The sequence below is a fragment of the Brugia malayi genome (assembly GCF_000002995.4).
Source record: "Brugia malayi strain FR3 genome assembly, contig: Bm_v4_Chr4_scaffold_001, whole genome shotgun sequence".
Classification (NCBI taxonomy): Eukaryota; Metazoa; Nematoda; class Chromadorea; order Rhabditida; family Onchocercidae; genus Brugia; species Brugia malayi.
Genome location: NW_025062478.1, coordinates 4,087,261 through 4,106,942, shown reverse-complemented (window position 1 = coordinate 4,106,942; position 19,682 = coordinate 4,087,261). Strand labels below are relative to the sequence as shown.

At 28.5% G+C, this 19,682-nt stretch overlaps 5 protein-coding genes across 5 annotated transcripts; all 5 read right to left on the bottom strand.

The window, feature by feature from the left end:
• Window positions 1-95: 95 nt before the first annotated feature.
• Window positions 96-4,683, bottom strand: Bm593 (uncharacterized protein; the record flags this gene model as incomplete). Its single annotated transcript, XM_043081563.1, has 14 exons — window positions 96-107; window positions 349-447; window positions 684-861; window positions 1,105-1,310; window positions 1,419-1,585; window positions 1,651-1,804; window positions 2,182-2,238; window positions 2,339-2,438; window positions 2,542-2,637; window positions 2,898-3,037; window positions 3,337-3,421; window positions 3,728-3,873; window positions 4,150-4,318; window positions 4,649-4,683. The coding sequence occupies 14 exons, from the start codon at window positions 4,681-4,683 to the stop codon at window positions 96-98; spliced, it is 1,644 nt and encodes a 547-aa protein (XP_042937497.1).
• Window positions 4,684-5,399: 716 nt separating this feature from the next.
• Bma-lpd-9 (Uncharacterized protein) lies at window positions 5,400-6,453 on the bottom strand (the record flags this gene model as incomplete). Its single annotated transcript, XM_001895750.1, has 3 exons — window positions 5,400-5,591; window positions 5,964-6,096; window positions 6,362-6,453. The coding sequence occupies 3 exons, from the start codon at window positions 6,451-6,453 to the stop codon at window positions 5,400-5,402; spliced, it is 417 nt and encodes a 138-aa protein (XP_001895785.1).
• A 975-nt stretch (window positions 6,454-7,428) lies between these two features.
• On the bottom strand, window positions 7,429-11,172 carry Bm7363 (Fringe-like family protein; the record flags this gene model as incomplete). Its single annotated transcript, XM_001895751.2, has 11 exons — window positions 7,429-7,640; window positions 7,997-8,082; window positions 8,161-8,289; window positions 8,433-8,535; window positions 8,769-8,955; window positions 9,378-9,491; window positions 9,696-9,849; window positions 10,115-10,261; window positions 10,338-10,414; window positions 10,710-10,840; window positions 11,115-11,172. 11 exons carry the CDS (start codon window positions 11,170-11,172, stop codon window positions 7,429-7,431), a joined length of 1,398 nt encoding a protein of 465 aa, XP_001895786.1.
• Window positions 11,173-12,184: 1,012 nt separating this feature from the next.
• On the bottom strand, window positions 12,185-13,246 carry Bm4090 (rab5-interacting protein, putative; the record flags this gene model as incomplete). The annotated part of the gene is made up of 3 exons (XM_001895752.2): window positions 12,185-12,301; window positions 12,597-12,797; window positions 13,184-13,246. 3 exons carry the CDS (start codon window positions 13,244-13,246, stop codon window positions 12,185-12,187), a joined length of 381 nt encoding a protein of 126 aa, XP_001895787.1.
• Window positions 13,247-15,628: 2,382 nt separating this feature from the next.
• Window positions 15,629-17,155, bottom strand: Bma-rnh-1.1 (RNase H family protein; the record flags this gene model as incomplete). Its single annotated transcript, XM_001895753.2, has 5 exons — window positions 15,629-15,859; window positions 16,094-16,274; window positions 16,413-16,591; window positions 16,825-16,931; window positions 17,065-17,155. The coding sequence occupies 5 exons, from the start codon at window positions 17,153-17,155 to the stop codon at window positions 15,629-15,631; spliced, it is 789 nt and encodes a 262-aa protein (XP_001895788.2).
• Window positions 17,156-19,682: the final 2,527 nt, after the last annotated feature.

Genomic DNA, 19,682 nt, shown 5'->3' with positions numbered 1-19,682 from the left:
ATCGAGAAATCTCGGGAAATAAAAGCAAAATATAACAAAATTCATTCACGTCATACAGGTAAGTATATTATACTTCATCCATCTTTTGTTTCCTGTTATTCGTTGCTCTAAATATGAATGAATTTTTGTAGTTGAACATTGCAGATTTTGCTCATATTTGATTCACTATACGACTTCAGTTATTTCTTGAGTTTGAAAATAATTTTTGAAATTTGATTAATGAAATTTTAATAAATTAGTAATCGGTGGTTAAATCAAATTTTCTACATGATTAAATTGATTATAAAAAAAGAAAGAAAAGAAAACGAAATAACTAAGTGTTTTGTGCAAATAAAAGCTGCTAATTACATTTTGATCATTTGTTATATGTTGTGCAAATGTTTCAAGTGCCGGTGAATCGATCATGTTGAAATCTTTAAATTCGAAATTTCCTTTTTCTGCCTTCTCCTGAAAATTTATGCATAGTGAAACTTTTGTTTGTTCAAACTATATATTTAGGTAATCTTAACAATCATTTATCGGATTCTAGTAAAATTTGAATATTTTATACTCAAATTTTATTTTTGTTCAATTGAAATTTAAATTCCTATTTATTTATTCATTTTCATCATTTCGACGAATCATGCAAATAGAATGACCAGTGTATTAGACTAAGAAAAAAGTCTGTTAGCTAAAGAACTAACCAAAACATTCCGAGCGGTTAAGCCATCAAATATTATATGAACTTGCGCAACAGTTTCCAATTCATTGATTTCATCTTCTTCCAAAAAAATTTGCCAACTTCTATGCTTTGCACGTGTTTGTTCACGTTGCTTCAAGATCTCAATTATTTCCAAACTAATTCGAACGTAATTAATAAATCTGAAATAATGCATTTAACTTTTTGCAGAGGAAAAAATTTCCAGTCTCTATTAATAACATTTAAAAAATTAAACTAGATAAGCACAATTTCATTTAAAATGACTTGTGCCAATTATTTTGTTGAACACTAACTTTTTAATTTACTCAAGTATTATTGCCTCGAATCTGAGCTAAATTAGGATAAGTAAAATTATTTACTCATAAAATAAGTAAATGGTTTTTTCATACTTTGCAGTTACTTACCCTATTACTTCACTTTGCACAAACTTATAAACATTTCGACAAACAACAGTACACATGTCAGTGGTATTTATATCTAAGTGTACTGTAAGAGCTAATGCGGCTTTCTTCTTGCGTTTTTTGAGTATTACAATACAAACACATTGCAATAAATCATTCGGTACTTTTCGGAAATCAATTTTATACATTGGATTTTCATCATCAATTTCCTAAAACTAGTACTTTCAATGAGAGTAGAAATTGTCACATTCATTCAAACTTCTAGAATATACCTTTTCAGGTGCATTTAAGCAAATTTTATTAGCTAATTTACTTACGTCTTTGTAGCTGACTGAGGAGAAAAATTCATTTCGACCCATACCAAGATATAAGGATTCTAAACGCGTAACATCACTTGCCCCGCGTTCACGCGAATAATTTACTAGTTGAGTCCATTTTTGTAACGGCTCTGGTAGCTCATCAGGAGTTACCCGATACTTTTTTGCTAAATCAAAATTAATCATGCTATGATTTAAAAGATTTAGAAGCAATAAAAATACAAAAATTTACCGCTAGCAAGCAAAACTTCTCGAATTTCTGATTTATCAACCGATTTTATGATTTTAAAAACTTTTCGATCAAGAAGTTCGCCAATGGTTGGCCGTTTTTCATGATTTGGTTGCATTAAACAATGCCATAATCGTAGAATTTCTGAACTTAATGACTGAAACAAGTAATGATAGTCAAATAATGCACTGAATTTACTTCAACATAAAGTATATAAATGTGGCAAATATAATGCCATGAAAAAAAATAGAAACACTTCTGATACTTTGGAGAAAAAATAAAAATTGAGCAAACAGACTAAAAGTAAAAAGCAACAAATCTAATGATAAACCCATCTACTGTAATGCGAATAAATACAGTAACAAAGCAGTAATATTTTATTATCCTACTGTAATGCGAATGAATACAGTAAGAAATGTAATATCACATGCAAATATCCTACTGTACTGTTTATGTGATGTTAAAGAATGCTTTTATTGATTAAAAAGAAATGCAAAATGGTTTAACAAAAGAAAACTGCAGAATGAAACTTACAAATTTTACTCCACTTGGAAACCATCCATTATATGGTACAGGTAATTGAAATTTCATCTGCAAGATTAAGATTTAGAAATGAATTTAAACTTTAACTAAACTACATTCAGTGGACAAAAGATTTATGTATTAAATAATAATGATTAGATGAACTTACAAGTTGTTCAGCATATTGTTTCACATCCTTCGAATACATCGTATTAGTCAAATGAAACGTTTCACCGGTAACCATTTCCGGTATTAATAATCCTACATGCCTAAAAATAAAAGCAAACAATTCATATATTCATGTGAATATTTTTGAATTTAATTCTTTAATTCTCTCAACTACCTATTACTAATCAATACTGACTAAACTACCAAAGTTCAGTATGTGGTCCGTAATTTTCAATATTATTGAGAGCTTCTTCCGGTGCCCATTGCGTTGGTCGCCCGAAGAAACGATTATTCCGCAAACTAAAAATATCCATTAAACTATATGCAGTTTATTATTTTTTGAGAAGATACTACATTTTTTATCTGATTTCAATTCGATTCACTTATAGTTTCCATGACTCATTTTTCCTATCCTTAGATGAAAATTGGAGCTTTGTTGTTGTCAAGAAAAAAAAAAATGATAGAAATATATTGAATTTAAATTAATTGTATCTGAATTCAACTCTCTGAATTAATTATATTTGATTTCAACTTTTGTTTCTTAGGATGTAATAGAAAACCTAAGAGCCTTTCTAATATCTTCAGTTTTTAACACTGTCCATTTGAAACCAGTCAATTTGATATCACAATTTTCCGTAACAATAATTGATCGTGTAATCAAATTATTGTGTAAAGCATATTGATGTAAATATGAAAGTGCCTAAAAGGAAATGAGTAAAAATATTTTTAATAAACGTGGAAGTAATTAATAAATAGAAATTTTAATAATATTATATTAGATAATTTCAAAATTTACTCTAACTTTATGAGCGATCAAAAATAAATCATGCATAATTCATAATTCAAAAAGTTAATTTCATTTATGGTCAAGCATAAACAGTTTGTAATTCATAACAATTTTACGCACAATCAAGAATAAAGAATAAACCATACTTAAAACTTTACATTAAATGTAATTTCTAAATATTTCTACAACTTTTAAATTATTTTTAGCCTTACCTTAAGAATTTTACGCAAAATATGTCCAATAATATTTTCACTTAATACTGAACTTATCAACACTTCATTATTGTCTATCATATCTCTGTAAAATAATAATTAAGTATATTGTAGAATATAGAAAGTGAACTATACGAACAGATGAGAATACATTTAAGAAACAAATGAAAATGTTTGAAGCATATGATCGATGGTAAATTTCAGTTAAAAATTTGAAACGAATAATTGGGCTGTTTATAGACAAATTAAATGGAAGAATAAAACTTTTAAAAAGTAACAGTTATATTTTCTATATGAAAATGAGATGTGATATGAAGTGTAGTAGAGGTAAACGATTTTTTAGTGGTGCTCAGAAAAATTTAGCTTATAAAAATCAAAAAAATTTATTTACTTTCGTTTAACATGAAGAATTTGTTCCAAATCATAGGCCATTGTTTGATATTCCACAAATAAATAGTGTCGAAAAATAAAAACAGAAGAATACAGTAAAAAGCGATGACTATTCTCAAATTCTGCACATTTAATTAACTCATTTAGCTAAAAATTTTCAATATTTACTTTAAATAACTCATATAGATAAGTAAATTCAATAAGATAACTGTGAGAATTTTCGCTTTTTTTTGACTTTATCTTAAAGTTTGAACATTTTACAATAATGAATGAAGTAAATAAATAAACTTAATGATAGATAAGTGAAAGAAAAAGAAAATTCAATTTTGACCGATGTCAAAAAATAATTTATCTTCTTTATGAGAGAAATTTTCACTCAAAATCAAACAGTACTTTTTACAGCTTTTGTAAAATAAACTGAACCGTTTCTCGAAGAGTGGTACCATTAACAAGTGCAGTGACCATAAGCATAAGTTTCACATTATTTTGTCTATTTTTAACACAATATCGTACTTTGTAATGTTTTTGTTCGCTAGCAATATGAAGTGTTCGTAGGACAAAGCATAGTTTGAATTTGGATAGTAAATCGATTCTATAGCATGGAAATAAAAATTAATTCTATATTTTGAAACTAAGATAGGGAAATGTGGTGATAGATTGGAACGCTTGGAACACGACTCCAATTAAAATTATCTTTTTTAAAGCATTCGTAAAAATTTGCGAAAAAAATATATTGGTTAAGATTTGCTTTTCTTCTTGCACTACTAGAAACATTTATATCAGAAACTTGCTTAGCCATTTAATTGGAAAGGTAATACTACATTTTTTTATAAATATTTCGCTTCTTTTTTCTTCTTTTTAATAAATCATCATCCAAAGATTCTATTATTATTATTATCAATGATGTTACATCAAAACGTACTCATCGCTATCAACTTCTCGCGCATTTGTCTCCATTTGAGAATCTTTATTTGCCACTAGCAATTTATTGTAATAATCAAAACTATTAGCGTGAAATGATATTACCTCCCTTATATAGTTAAAAATATTTTAAATTTGCATATCATTTATCTTAAAAAAGAAAAATAAAAACATATTAGTATGAATTGATCATATTATTACATTGCCCATTTGTTTACAAATTCCGAGAGAGAGAGAGAGTAAATCTAACTTTGAGAGGAAAGAGAGGAAAAAGTATTATCAGCATTTATTTTAACAACTCTTCCAGTAATCTACTGTATACATCGATCATGTGTTGCGCAGACAGATATTCAAATTTTATTGAAAAAAAAAAAAAAAAAAACTATGAAAACATAACCTGTAATACATCATAACCTACATGTTAAAGGTAAATTATTCAAGTAAAGTTTTAAGATCAGCAACATCTCAAAATGCATTCACAATGTTACTAAATCATATTGCCAATGATAAATATATATAATATGTATACGAAAAAATTGCAACCAAAAGCACTGGACTTTCTCTTAAGGTTAACTATTAATACTATTTATTATAATAATACCCTACAATTATCATTCTTATAATACTTAACAATTATACCCATATTAACAATTTCGGCTCCTGTTTTTGAGTGAAATTATAACTCATTTTCGGATGAAACGAGGTAGCAAATTTATCCTATAAATTAAATTTAAATATGAAGAATTTTTGGATCAGTTATGTTCTTCACCAGAAGCATGATGCTCTTTGCGATATTTGTATTTTAGACGCTTCTCCTCCGGGATCAACATAACATACAATGAGCAAATAATCGTTATGGCGGCAATTCCCAAACTTAAACGATACATTACCTCCAAATGCACCCCATATGGTGATCGTTGAAAAAATGGATCTGTTTTAGGTGTCTGCAATTATGTAAGCATCAAACTAATAAATATAAGCTAGAAGGAATCCTCTGTCACTGAGAGCATATGAACACGAAAAAATATAAAACAGGTGTGAGACCATTTCTTTATATCACATTATAAAGACCTTTTCTTTATATACTGATATTTCAAAATCTTCATTGTAAATTAGTATGATTATTAATAATCACCGCGTTTATGCAAGTGCACAATGAAAAGATGAAAAAGCTTATTCGGCTTCTTAAAAAAAATAGCTCTCCTTTGATAATTAAATAATTTACTAATTTGTCTATGGAAGAAACGAAAGATTCTCAATGAAAAATGAATTTGTATAGATAATAAATTCACTCTAAAATTGAAGATAAAACAAACCATTTTATCATGAATTTCATATACTTTTTGCCGATTTTTACCGAAAAGAAATAATCTTGGTTTATTGTACCTATCATCCCACAATCCAGAACTGGCATATTCGTTTAATTTACGGAACATCTCATATTTATCCCTAGAAAAGAATCAAAAAATAAGTTAAAACAAGGCTAAGATTGACTGAATCTATAATTATCTATAAGTGAAAGTCAAAAGTCAAAATTGGACGGACAAAATGGAAAGTAGTCAAACAGCAATACTAATAGATAGCATATCTGATAATGAGAATCAAATTTAGTTTGGAAATAATACTAATCACCAAAATTAGTTTAAGACTTTTATAATTACAATATACAAGAGCTTGTCCTTCAATAACGAAGTTCAGAAATGACAAAACTTACTCCTTCGGTGACCTTGTTTGACTTGTTTGACAGCATCTGTTTGGTAACCTGGAAAGAGCAGTAAGTCGGGATAGAAAAGGCGCCGCTCGCATCGTGTATTACTGCAATAGAAGTTATACATAAAATTTGTCTTTCATTACAAAGTTCCGGTCCGAAACACAAGCGATATAAGTGAAAAATGTGTAAGTATGAAGCATCAAATATTAAATATACATCTATAATACCATTTAGTTTCAAAAAAAAAAAAAACCCCAAGGGATGTCTTAAGTTCCTTTTTTCCATGATACCAAACATTAATAAAATATAAGAATATTAATACGGTAAGCAACCATAACTTTTCATGACTCAATCATTTGGTAAACAACTGTTTAGCTTCATCATTTCATATATGAATATCGGAACTGCACTGATTGTGGAAGCATGGTCATGTCAAAAATTATTCACAGAGCCAATTCATGAGAAAATTGATGAGGAATATCCGTTTCGAATAAAATTAACGGGAAATTAATGAAAGAGAAGCACAATATAGAGAAAAAATTTTAAACCAAAACTTATGCAAGAAATAAGAATGAAAAAAATAATAGTGTCCTCATGGCATAATTTATCAACAAATTGTCATACTAAAACTTAATTGAACACAGACATTAAGGTGACGTTAAAACTCTAATATCAGTATAGGTGGGGAAAAGTATTCCTCTTATAATGCCGTAGAAACTTGATGGTTTGCTAAGGTACAAATATTTTTAAGGACATTGATGATAAATATAACGAACTTTTCTTTGGACACTACTTAGTTAATATTATCCAAACATGGTAGGGCGCTCTTCTAATCATCAAAAAAACCTTAGTACTTAATATTGAAATTATTAGAAATTTCAAAGATATATCATGGATCTAATTTCCCGAAGAATATTTGAAAGTACGACAGTAACTACGGCATATATGTCTACTATACTCAAGCTTTAATCATATCTATCATTTCCATTAGTCTACTTTTTGAAAGGACTAAAAGCATTTCTCCAACTGAGCACATGTTCAACTCCTTACATCAACTACGAACAAATTATTCATAACTCGGAATGTACTGGGCGACTAGCTGTTTGGGCGGACGATTCATATAGGCGTTCCATGTAAACTTCATATGGATCTATATTCATGAATTTATGAAATGATATAGGCCGTATTCGCTTAAGGTACAATTCTGAATAATCGCCCGGCTGAGCTTGATGAAAGGCTGCAGAGTGAATTATGGGGATGCCAAGACGACGGGCACACATACCTGAAAATAATGGTAAATTCGTCAGGTAAAAGATCGAAGTGAAAGCATGCAAGAAAATAAGAAAAAAGAACCAGATAAATTGCGTAATTCTTACAAATCTAGCAATATTTCCTAAATTTAAAGATATCAGTGACAATACATTATCAAATATTAAGCCTTAATGAATGCATCATAATACATCGATAAATATCCATAACAATTTACCAATATTTCAAAAAGTAATTATCATTTTAAAATTCAAAATAATGCAGAAGATTAACAAAATTTCAACTTCAAATCTTTGGAATATAAGTTTACAATTACAAATCCAGACTTAAAGCTCAAAATTTTCAATAAAGATATGCAAAAGCACTTACCAATAATCATATCATCAGGTGAATCGATACTCGGACAACCACAGGACGCTGTAATCTTTTCTACAGCTTTTCGCGAAAATATCATTCTGTAATTCGAACTTCTAGTGTATTAACTTAATATCATATATGAACAATAATATCATATATGATAAATAAAAACTTACCCAGAACCACCAGTTGGATAATCATATCCTTCACGACCATCAGCACTAAAACCATAACCGTATCTTTCACCAATAATTATTTCCTTCTTTGTATCATAACATGATAAAAGTTCATATAGTCTTGGAACACTGCAAACTGACTGATTGCATTTTGGTGCTAATGATGCGAAAATAAGGGGAAGGTATGAAGTGAAACAATTTAGCTCATATATATTTCAATCATTAATAGAATTAAAAAAAAAAAGTTGTATGTACAATAAAGCAAAGCTTACCTTATCAAAGTATCATCATCTGTTATCACCAACCACCTCCTTTTTACCATTTCGTCATTTTTCAAATAATATGACAATATACCAAAAGTTTTTCCACAGTGTCCTGTTCTATTTTAACTAGTTAAAAACTTTTAACTCTGACTTTAGAGCACTTAATTGCTGACAAATTTGGCAAAAAAGAAGAATTTTATCTGAAAAATCACCTACAAGATATCACTTATTTTCTTATCTCATTTATCAGAAAGCTTTTTTCTAAAATCTTTCAAATAATACATTAATATGAAAAAAAAAAAAAAAAATCAAATGAAACATTCATTTCGTATATCAGAAAAATACCTCTTTCAGTATTTTGAATACCAAGATTTATAGTTGGTACATAATGATCTTCCATATCGCTAAAATATTCTACAAATTTCGCTGTTTTCGCCCAAGTTCGTTTTACAATTACAATACGGGTTTTATGAAACTCGCTGAAGGTTTTGATTGCAAAATAGACATCGTTGTTGGTTATTTTACTCATGCACTAAATTTGTGAATTTAGCTCAGCCAATTTTAGTTAGACATCATCAACATGAATCATTGGCAAATAAAAAATAATTTATTTTGAGATGCTAAATTTTCCATCATAATTCCAATAGTGGATGTTTCATAAACACATACACACTAACACTACTGGTAAAATTTGAAACTTTACCATTACTTACAGAATTGAAACTTAAAACACTAAATATCCTAAAAATTTCCCAATATACTGAAACTAGACTAGAAACAACAACTGTATAGACGTGAAATGATAATCCTTAATATGACAACTTTCTACCATTACAGTAATGAATGCTGTTATCCTTTGCAATTCTTTTTATTTCTTTTTAGTTGAAAGAAGCACAAGTAACGCATATAAACTATGCAATATGTGAAAAACAGGAAATCTGGAACTGAGTAAACCTGAAAGTCCGGTTGTACATATCGAGTAATACACTGCGATTCGTGTTCCAAAAGGCAGAAAGACAGCGTATTGTTTAATCTGACACCGCGTTTGTCTTTTAATAGCCTGGCAAACTACAATCTAGACTTCTTCAATATATCATTTCATTTTAAAATAATCTCTTCAACGATATTTCTGATAAGAAACAAAAAATCATTGATTCAGTACATAATCTTTAACCCTTGGCAAAACTTGATAACACTGAGAAATTATAAAAAAGAAAGGGAGAGAAAAGAAAAAAGAAACTGATTCATTGATGGAAAAGTACAAAGAATAACCTCATGCTTTGCATCAATAGTGAAACCTCTCCAGACAAGGGCACCATCATTTTTGAGTAAAGTCCACGAAAGTGCTAGTCCAGTAGAAAAGTCAGGATAAAAAAAGTGCTGCTCATCATCCTCATATTTGAAAAAATGGTGAATTATTGTATTCCTGAAAAGAAAAAAAATAGAAAAACGATTAAACATATGAAAAGTTTCCAATAAAAAATTAAGTAAATGAATGGGCACATACTGTAAATATAGTTCGGAATTTTCAAGATTAAATTTACTCCTGCAGTCGCATTTCTCTTTATATTTATCGCCATCACTAATATGCTATTGTTTGTAGATATAATAAAATCATTTCGTTACAAGTGCCTTGTGTCTTTTTTAAAAAAAAAAAACATATAATTGAACATAAAAATCAAAGAATTCACGTTTTATCAGTTAATCCTCGTCCAACTGCATGACCTACATTACGATCAAAAGAATTCAGGTATCCGACCAAAGCACTAATATTCACCATTGTATCTGGCTCACAGATAAATAACCAATCCCACGTTTCTTTATATTTTCGAGATAGACTGCAAATTATTGTCATTTAGAAAGCTTCAATATCAATATTATACTGTCTAGCATTTTTTCTGTCGCAAAATCAACCTTTCCAGCATTGGCCAAACTGCCCAAGCTCCAGTTAGTTCCGGCAGATCCTCATGTGTTCTCAGAATATCGGCATGCTGAAATTCATAGAATTTTAATCAAAATTATACGTTAACAGAAAGAACAAATAGTCATAGCTATCTATTCTAAACTCCTCAAAATATCTGCAAAAATCAATGAGACATGAGTCATACATAGAACATAACCATATACTCACCAACTATAGTCAAAAAGTAATTTACAATTAAACAGGCCCAATCTCCTACCAAACTGCTTAACGAGGAAAAAAAAAAGATATTAGATGCAAAATGAGAACGGAAAGTCTGAAACAAAAATAAAAAGGTATAAGGAAATCGAGAACGTCATTTTTACCAAATTTGAATTCTCCGAAATTTGTCCTTTCAATGAACTGAATAAAACCGAAGTTTTGTGAGCATCGTAGTCAGCATTTTGTGATAAAATCACAAAAAGAATTGAAATTTCATGTTCGGCCACTGATGCTTCTAATAAAAGTGTAAAGGTTTCATTATGAATGAAATGAATCTCTTGCTATCTATTCATCGTCAACAAAAGTGCAATAGTTTACCAAAGGGCAACTTGTATGTTAAGGCTTAATCCAATACAATTTCAATTTTAGTATTACATTTTAGAAACTTAAAAAAAAAATCAATCAAGCTAAATAGACGAAATAAGCAGCTTATTACAGGACCTAAGTGTTGCTAATATCTGTGAAAAAACAAGTGAAAAAAAAAATAGATGAACTTAAACTAAGCTTACTTCGATCATCAATTCCGTAGGCCGAAATCACCCAAATACACAACAACCCTAACAACATTATTAATTATGATCATGAACTTCGTAAGATAAACATGCCATCGTTTATTATTAGTCGAACTAACTCTGCAAATATAAGATCTGTCGAGACAAAAATTAACAACATAAAAAAGCACAAATACGTTTAGGCCTAAAATTTTGGTTATTTAATAAATGCCGAAACATTTCACCAAGCACTTTAAACCAAAGACTCCTTTTTTTCCAAACGTAAAAAAGATGAGATGAGAAAAGAATTTCAGCTAATAAAACATTTGCAAAGTTTAAATAATCATATTTTAAACACATATTTATATATTTTAAATAGTCATCTACAGCTATTGTTCAGGCGTAATAGAAGCACTAAAATCAAGATGATATCTTGTATGGTCATTCATAATAAGTAGAATAACAAGGATGTGTCCTGTAATGAAACAATGTTTTACGTTTTTATAAGTATTTTATAAAGTAAGTTAAAAGTAACAAGTCATACAATTGATTCAACTTTATTGCAGTTCGTCATAAATCATATGAACAGCGCTGGATGAATGCCTTCCGGTAACTGATAAGCCGCAAACTGATAGAAACCCATCACTGGAACAATAAATTTTCGAGATTCAAATTTTTCCACATGAAGAATTCCCCTTGAAACTTAAATATTAAAAAAAATTCGTCAATAATCCTCAAAAAAGGCAATAATCAAGGCTTCACTTGCATAGATGCATTACTGCAAATGACATTAATTGGATATGAGAATGAATAAACGTATGTTAATTGAAACTGAAATGTTTCCAGAATATGCACAAAGAACAATACTTAAGCATATAACCAGTGATCTTTTTACAAATGAATCAATCTATCGACTAGCAATTCAGCAGTTACTAAACCAATATGAAAACAATCCCAAATTACATTAAATTAATTAACATAAACAAGTTTAAATTGCTTCATATGATAAGACAACAACTACATAACTTTTCCTTATTTTCAATCAAGACATATTTTCGGATCTTACTTTTGGCAGCAAAAAATAATAATCAATTAAAATGTGAAGCAGAATAAACGCCTATCCATGAAACCATAAATGTTGCAAATGCAGACCCAAAACCTTCTTTTGCTAATTCCCAAAATCCACCTAAAGAATCTTCGTCTACCTGAAATGAGTTTCATTTAACCTAAATCGAATCAAACAAGCTTTCCTCTTTCATATTATTTGAAAAATTCACCGTAACTCTTACACAAAATGTGATTCGATGTACGGACACAAAGGCTTCAAAAAAGATATCAAGGTATGTTTCTTACAGTAATTACTTTTTACTACATTTTAGCACATACAATGAAAAGTGCAACAATCGATGGAAAAGAAAGTGTGAGTATGAATTACTAACACGAGAAACTGTTATTTAAATATTAAAATTAAAGAGTAAGCAAATAGATATAATAACAAACCTTTTGAAAAGTGGTAGCGTATAATTGACCAATCGCGGTAGAAATTACGATATAGAGGACAATAGCCAGAAAGCCATGCAGAGGTATGAAACCCCAAAAAATGCCAATCATAAGTGCAAGAAGTTGCCTGCCCCAATACAATACATCCAATAATTCATCTTTATCGGGCCATTCACTTCCGCTTACCAACGCTTTGGCCAACTAAGAAGATAATGAACGATATATGTGAGCTATGCATGCCGCGGGTTCGACCGCATGAACTTCGTAATTTTGCAGCTGAATCATGCATAGGCTTCGAATCAGGAAAAAATCTAATGGGCAAATTTCTTTGACTATCCATGCATACCGATGGTTACAAGTGTTGTTACATCACATATGTCACATGATCGTGTGACCTTCGATGTAAATAAAAATTATCCGATACAAAGAAACAACACTGCTGGAACTGGAAAGTAAAACTGGACCTAAATGAAATACCTCACTATCTTATCAAAGCAACCACTTCACACAGTATCATTTTATGGGATTATTAAGTCGATTAATATTTTATAGTAAAAAAAAGGAAAAAAAAAACTATGAAAAATTACCGTTTTTTTCCAGTGAACAGTTTCGGAATTAGTTTGCAGCTGTGAATTCTTCTTCGATGACATTACAATTCGTATCTTAATTTGTTATATAATCCAAAATTGTATAAGTTTAACTTGCAAAACGATATTTACATTCAAAAATTGTACTAGAAATCTATAAATTAATATTAAACAATAGTACTACAAATTCATACTGAGATAAATCTTTCCAATTTTAATTAATTTTATGATGTCCTCGGATGCAAAGAACTCCCAAATTAAAATATAGCTAAGCCTATGATATCTATGATAATTATATATTTAAAATCCGAAAAATAATTGTCTTTGAAAAGCCGAAATGATTTTGCGATGTTTTGTGCGAAAACTGATTATAGCAGGATTTTCATAGCATTACAGAACTCATAAAGAACATATAACCGACAGAGAGAAAAATAGAGAGAGAGAGAGAGAAAGAGAGACAGTAACTCATTATCTGTCAGATTTACTTATCAGCTTATCACATTTACTTAACACCTTAACACAGACCACCATCCTATACTTCCTCTTTCTCTCTACAATAAAACTAAAGAAAATCACGGGTTAGGTGCTCAGTTGCAAAAAAAGAAAATCAAAGGAAAGATGCGCAATGCTACGTGTAGAGCGTCCTTTATCACCCAGTGATTGCATCAGTGATATCACTTATAACGATGGTATTGCTGTAGTTACTTATCACTGATAACGATGTCACTACAGTAGTTACTTATCACTGATAACGATGGCATTACTGTAGTGACCTTTCGCAGGTAACGATGGCATTACTATAATTACTTACCTATAAACATCGTTTGAAAAATTTTGTTGAGTCAACAAAATTTAGATGTTATTAGTATCATTTAGCATCGAAAGCTGTAATAATACCATCGTTATCATTGATAACGGGCACTTATCATAAACTTTGATTTTACTGTTAACTTTAATTTTTGATTGGTTTTATCGTAGGTTTTAATTGATTTTATTGTTGATATCTTTATTATAGATTAATTTAACAATTTTATTATTGCAGTTAGTATCTGATAATATCACAAATGTGATAAATGTGTATTTTTCATTTACCCCAAATAATTGTATTGTATTCCTGAATTACCTTAATGATTTGATCATTTCATTTATTAGAAATGCAATGCAATATGCGTTAAGTTTACTCAAATATCATATATGCATGATCGATACTGATTCAAGTAATCTTATAATTAATTATACAATTATTAGTTAAATTTTGACTTTTCAATTCGTTTAAATTAATTTGGCTAATATTGTCAGAAAGATCAAATTATATTATTTCGAAATAAATTTGTGTTAGATCCATATATCTCAATCAATAAATCATGTATTCGGTAGTCACTTCGAATGTTAAAGTTCACTAACAAAGAAATATGTTCATTGTTTTTATTGAAAATTGCTCTTAATTTCATTGTAAAGGTTAAAGGTTGTTCCAGCCTGATAGCCAAACTAAGATTCAATTATTTAAAAGAGATTTTGGTCCTAGTGAATCCTTTCTCAATCAAAGGAATAGCATAGAATTATCAACTCTAGCAATGATAAATCACTTATAACTACCTTATAACTCTCTTAAAAATGAAATCAACCATTACCAAATGTCCGATTGTGCCATTTCAAAGCTTCCGAAACAAAAAAAAAAATTCATAAGTATAGGTATATTATTTGAATTTATTTTCTTTCTTTATTCCTGTACGTTTCCAACGAGATATCTCGGTCCGATTTTGTCCACTTTCATTTAAGTATAGACTATGTGATAATCAGTATATTTTCCTTTTTAAAGCAATAAAACGATTTATCTCTTCTTTTTGGTAATGATAGTTGATGATATGGACGAGGACAGTATTTACAATTGGTAATTGAGTAATTAAGTAAAAAAAAAAACTACACTTGGTTAATTAAATGACACCAAACTTTCTTTCTTTCATACTGCATCAACATCTAATCACCAATTACTGCATTCAGTGAATTTCTTGTACATTTCAAATTAAATTTGAATCTGTTAATAATTTGTAACTTATTGTTTGCGAGTTTTCCCGTTCATTTTTATTGATATCAAACAAAGTTTTAGATCCCAATGAAGTAAATGAGCAAAACATTTTAACTTTAAGTGATGAGAGTTTTATTTTTATTTTTTTTGGAGGTTTTTATTATTTTAGGAAAGTATAGTGCAAAGATAGAAAGTGAATTGTAGTAGAATTTTTAGATGGACGGAATAGTAACCAGAACAGATTTTATGAAAAATAGGACAATTTCCACTTTTAATAGTGAAGTAATGAAGAGTAACGTTTACATTCTTAGTATTATTGCATAAACCGAAATGCTTGTAATATCCTTCGCATCACTTTTCATCAGGTTATTTCTTTTAAATTAATTGAAATGGCAAAGTCCAAAATGATTCCGTATTAACTAACGTCTTCGTCGTCTGGAATATTTCCCTGGAATGTATGCACTTCGACTTCGATAATGATCCTTGGAATTAATACGTCTGGAACGTCTGCAATTTCTCGATCGTGAACGTGACCGTGAACGTGAACGTGAACGGCGATGTTTGTATGATAATATATCATAAAATGGTGGTGCGCTACGTGGTCGTGCCAATCGAGCAGCCATAGTTGCTCGACGAGCTAAATTGTTTGCCTAAAATGAACAATAAAAAAATGTCAGCTTCAAGTAAATGTATGTTTTACTTTATAAAATTAAACCACAATGTCTAAATGTAAACAAAATTTTGTATGGATTGTATAAATTTTTTTTTTTTTGGAAATTTGTGGGACTTTTTATGAACTTACGCAAACATTTGACATCAGTGTTTCCATCTTTAAGTTATTCAAGAAAAATTCAATCATTCTTTAAAAGGTGAAAAGATTTGACTTCTTCATTCCCATGCTCTCCTTCATGACCAAAAACATGTTCAAATTGTACACCATTTGGAAATTTTCTCGCTAATCGTTTCAGTTTAAAGTATTCTTCATGAAATCGTCCATTATAACCATCATTATTCATTGCATATATAAGCGGTAGAAAATCAGTACGCAATATAATATTTTCACCTCTAGCAAAAGAAGATAAAAGAAAAAACAAATTTCAATTGTTTGAATTGATCAGAGCAAAAAAAAAAAAAACTGATCAATCAATATATATCGCTTACAGATAGCATTTGTGTATTTGGTGATTAGTAATTTAATTTTACTTGTACAAATTCCATTTTCGTAGTGATTTCAGCGCTGTCTTAGCTGCAATTATCTCAGCCAATCCACTATTATGTTCATGACCATGAATTGCCTTACTTTTATTTAAAGGATGATTGGGTCCAAAATAAATGCCAATACCAGATGCGTAATGATCAATGCAAGAACCATCGGTGTAAATCTTGAAATAATTGGTAAAATCTCGTAGTTTAACATATATATATGTATAATGAATCCTTATTATTCTCTTTACTCATCGATAAATCTATTGAGGTTACAATATTACCGAACTTTTTGATAATTTTTTGAGGAAAATATTTGCAGTTATATGTTATTGAAATTTGCAATTATCATTCATTTAATTTTCGATTATCAAACATTGAAACATTTTATGAGTCAAAAAAAAGTACACACAACAACAGGTGGTAAATTGATTGTATTAATATCAGTTCGGGTAGATCCGTTGGATTTTGTAGTTCCATTGGTATCAGTAATGGTTGAATGTGTTGTTTGTGTCCATTCTGAAACATATGAAATGAACATTGAAAAGATCAGAGTTGCATTCTGAAATTCTCAAATAAAACCGTTGAAATGAATTATATTGTAATCCAATTTGAAAAAAATTATCATCATAATTTTGTTGATGATGAATACCTTCAAGCATTCTATTTAATAGTGAAAACACCCCGGGGAAACTATTCCAGCTGTCACTACGATGTATTAGATTGTATATCGAGCGAAGCATTAGTGAATTATATGTTAAAATGACCGGTAACCAAATAAACAACCATTTTTATAAATGGTTATTTTAAAAATTTGCATAGTTTCTTATTATTTAATAATGCAATCGCAAAATACTTTTCCATAAAAAATGAATAGAAATGAAGTGAAACTATATTATATGAAATTTAATACATAATTGAAAAAAAAAAAAAAAACATTAACAAAATTAAGTAATCGAAGGATAATCTGAAGGTGAACTACTCCTATTCATTCAGTCTAAACCGATCATTCATCATTTTATACTTCTCTTTTTTCTCTTGGAAAGTTGAATTTATTAGTAAAAATATCCGAAATCGAATAATTGCAACATTTAAATTATACAATCATTTTTCGTAAGCAAAAGATTATTAATTATTCCCAATAAAATTCTCAAGAAAAATTTTTGAAACTACCGTATTCTCCTCAGTTTTTCGTAATATTTCATTTTAAAATCATGATTGCTGTTATTTGTTTGCATATGCAAACTATCTTCTGAATTATTCAATAAAAAAGAATGAAGAAAATGGAAAATAAAATATGATATGTGCATAATATTTAAGATATTATAAATTTTATAAATTAACGAATGCAAAAAAAGAGAATCAATTTGGGTTGGTTTCCATTTAAATATATGCTTGATATTTAGGCAGTTTTAAATAAATTTATTTAATAAATTCAAAAAAGTCAATTTTAAATTCAATTAAAACATAAAATAACCATTATTGAAATTTTTAAAAATGTCAAATGATAATGACACAATGGAAGTGAATTGTAGGATGTGTTTAAAGATTTGCTCTTTTATGGAAATGCAGAAAACACAACTGTATTTACATTTTTTTGTTGAGTAAAGATGAATTTATTAATTTTATTAGTACAACCATGTATGATTACAAATTTTAAAAATCTGATCGTTATTTAATTTGGAATCCAAAAAGAAAATACGCTAATAAGAATGACAATTAGATTGAAATACCTATACAATATTCAGACATTACAAGTAAATTTAATTTAGATTCAACAACAATCAAAAAAAAAAATTAAGTTTTACTGGAAGATCTTAAGATTAAAACTGAGAACAATTTTCAAGATAATAAGCGATGAACGTATTCTTTGTTAACAAACTGTACGTACTCTTTGTTCTGGACAATAAGGCGGATAACTTAGCTATAATTGAAATTGTTGAATAAATGATTTCTTGCTGAAATATGAAATCGAAGCAGTTTTTTATTTGTCTAAGGAATATTTCGACATGTTATAATTCGACTTTACTGACAATCATTAATTAAAATTACCAATTATTATTTTTTCTTTTTCATTTCCTTTAATTTACACCAAAAAAAAGTATTTAATTACGTTCGTTTTTTATTCACTATGAATGTAATGAAAATCTATAAACATTTAGCTAATTCTTGTTTCTAATTAGTAACTGTTTCTAATTGTAATTATTTAATATAATTTTTTTAAAAATAAAGTGAGAACAGATTTCTCGCAATTTAATTTGAACATCTATTTTTTCATAATTTTCATTTTCTATTTTTATTATTTAAGTTTTAGTGCTTTGCATCACTTTCTTCTAATTAAATATTCAAGCTAAATTAATACTGAAAAATTACAGTAATTGACTTTAGAGTTTGAAAACTGAAAGGGATAGAAGAAAATATATGAAATTAAATGAAGTGTATTATACATCCTCACGAAAAAAAAAAAAAAAAAAAACAAGATTAAGAAGTTTTTTAATTTTTCTTTTTCAACAAAGGCTTTCGCTTTTTCAAGAAATTAGCAAATGTTGGAAATATGATATTTTAAATTTTAATAAGCTTTTCAAAATCAAAAAATAAAAGAAAAAAAATTAACTTCTTTTAGAAGCAGAAAAGAAAAATTATGTCGCATATGTGACTATCAAAAAAAAAGAAAGCTGTTTTCTCTGAATTAAGTAATTTCAAATGAAATATCAAGGCACAAGTAAGTGATTAAACTTTTAATTATTTATTTCTTTTATTATTATTACATATATAAACAATTTTTATTTCTCAAATTTGCTGTTTTGCTGTTAAAAATTTTGTAAATTAATGTAAAAATCTAATATTTCATGAATTTAATAAGTGATTTCTCTTCGTTTCCGAATGAAATCACTTCGTTTCATTTTAAGCTGAATTCATTTTGCTTCCATCTAGAGAATTCACTTAATTAAATTATTCGACTCATCTTTTGGTACTGTCTTGGGCGATTAATCATAATGGAAAATCGAACCATATTTGATTTTTTTTATTTGTCATATAGTGAGACTAATTTTTGTACTATTTGGATTTAGAAAATTATTTTTTTTTTAATTATTTTTTTTAATGAACTAATTTTATCACTTTTTAACGAATCATTTAGATATTTTGTCCAACATTACGCAGTCATTAAGTGTCAATTAGTTTTTATAAAATAATAAACAGTAGTGGGTAAATTTTTTAAAAATGAATAATGATGAGATGATGATATTGATTGATTATTACAATTAGTGC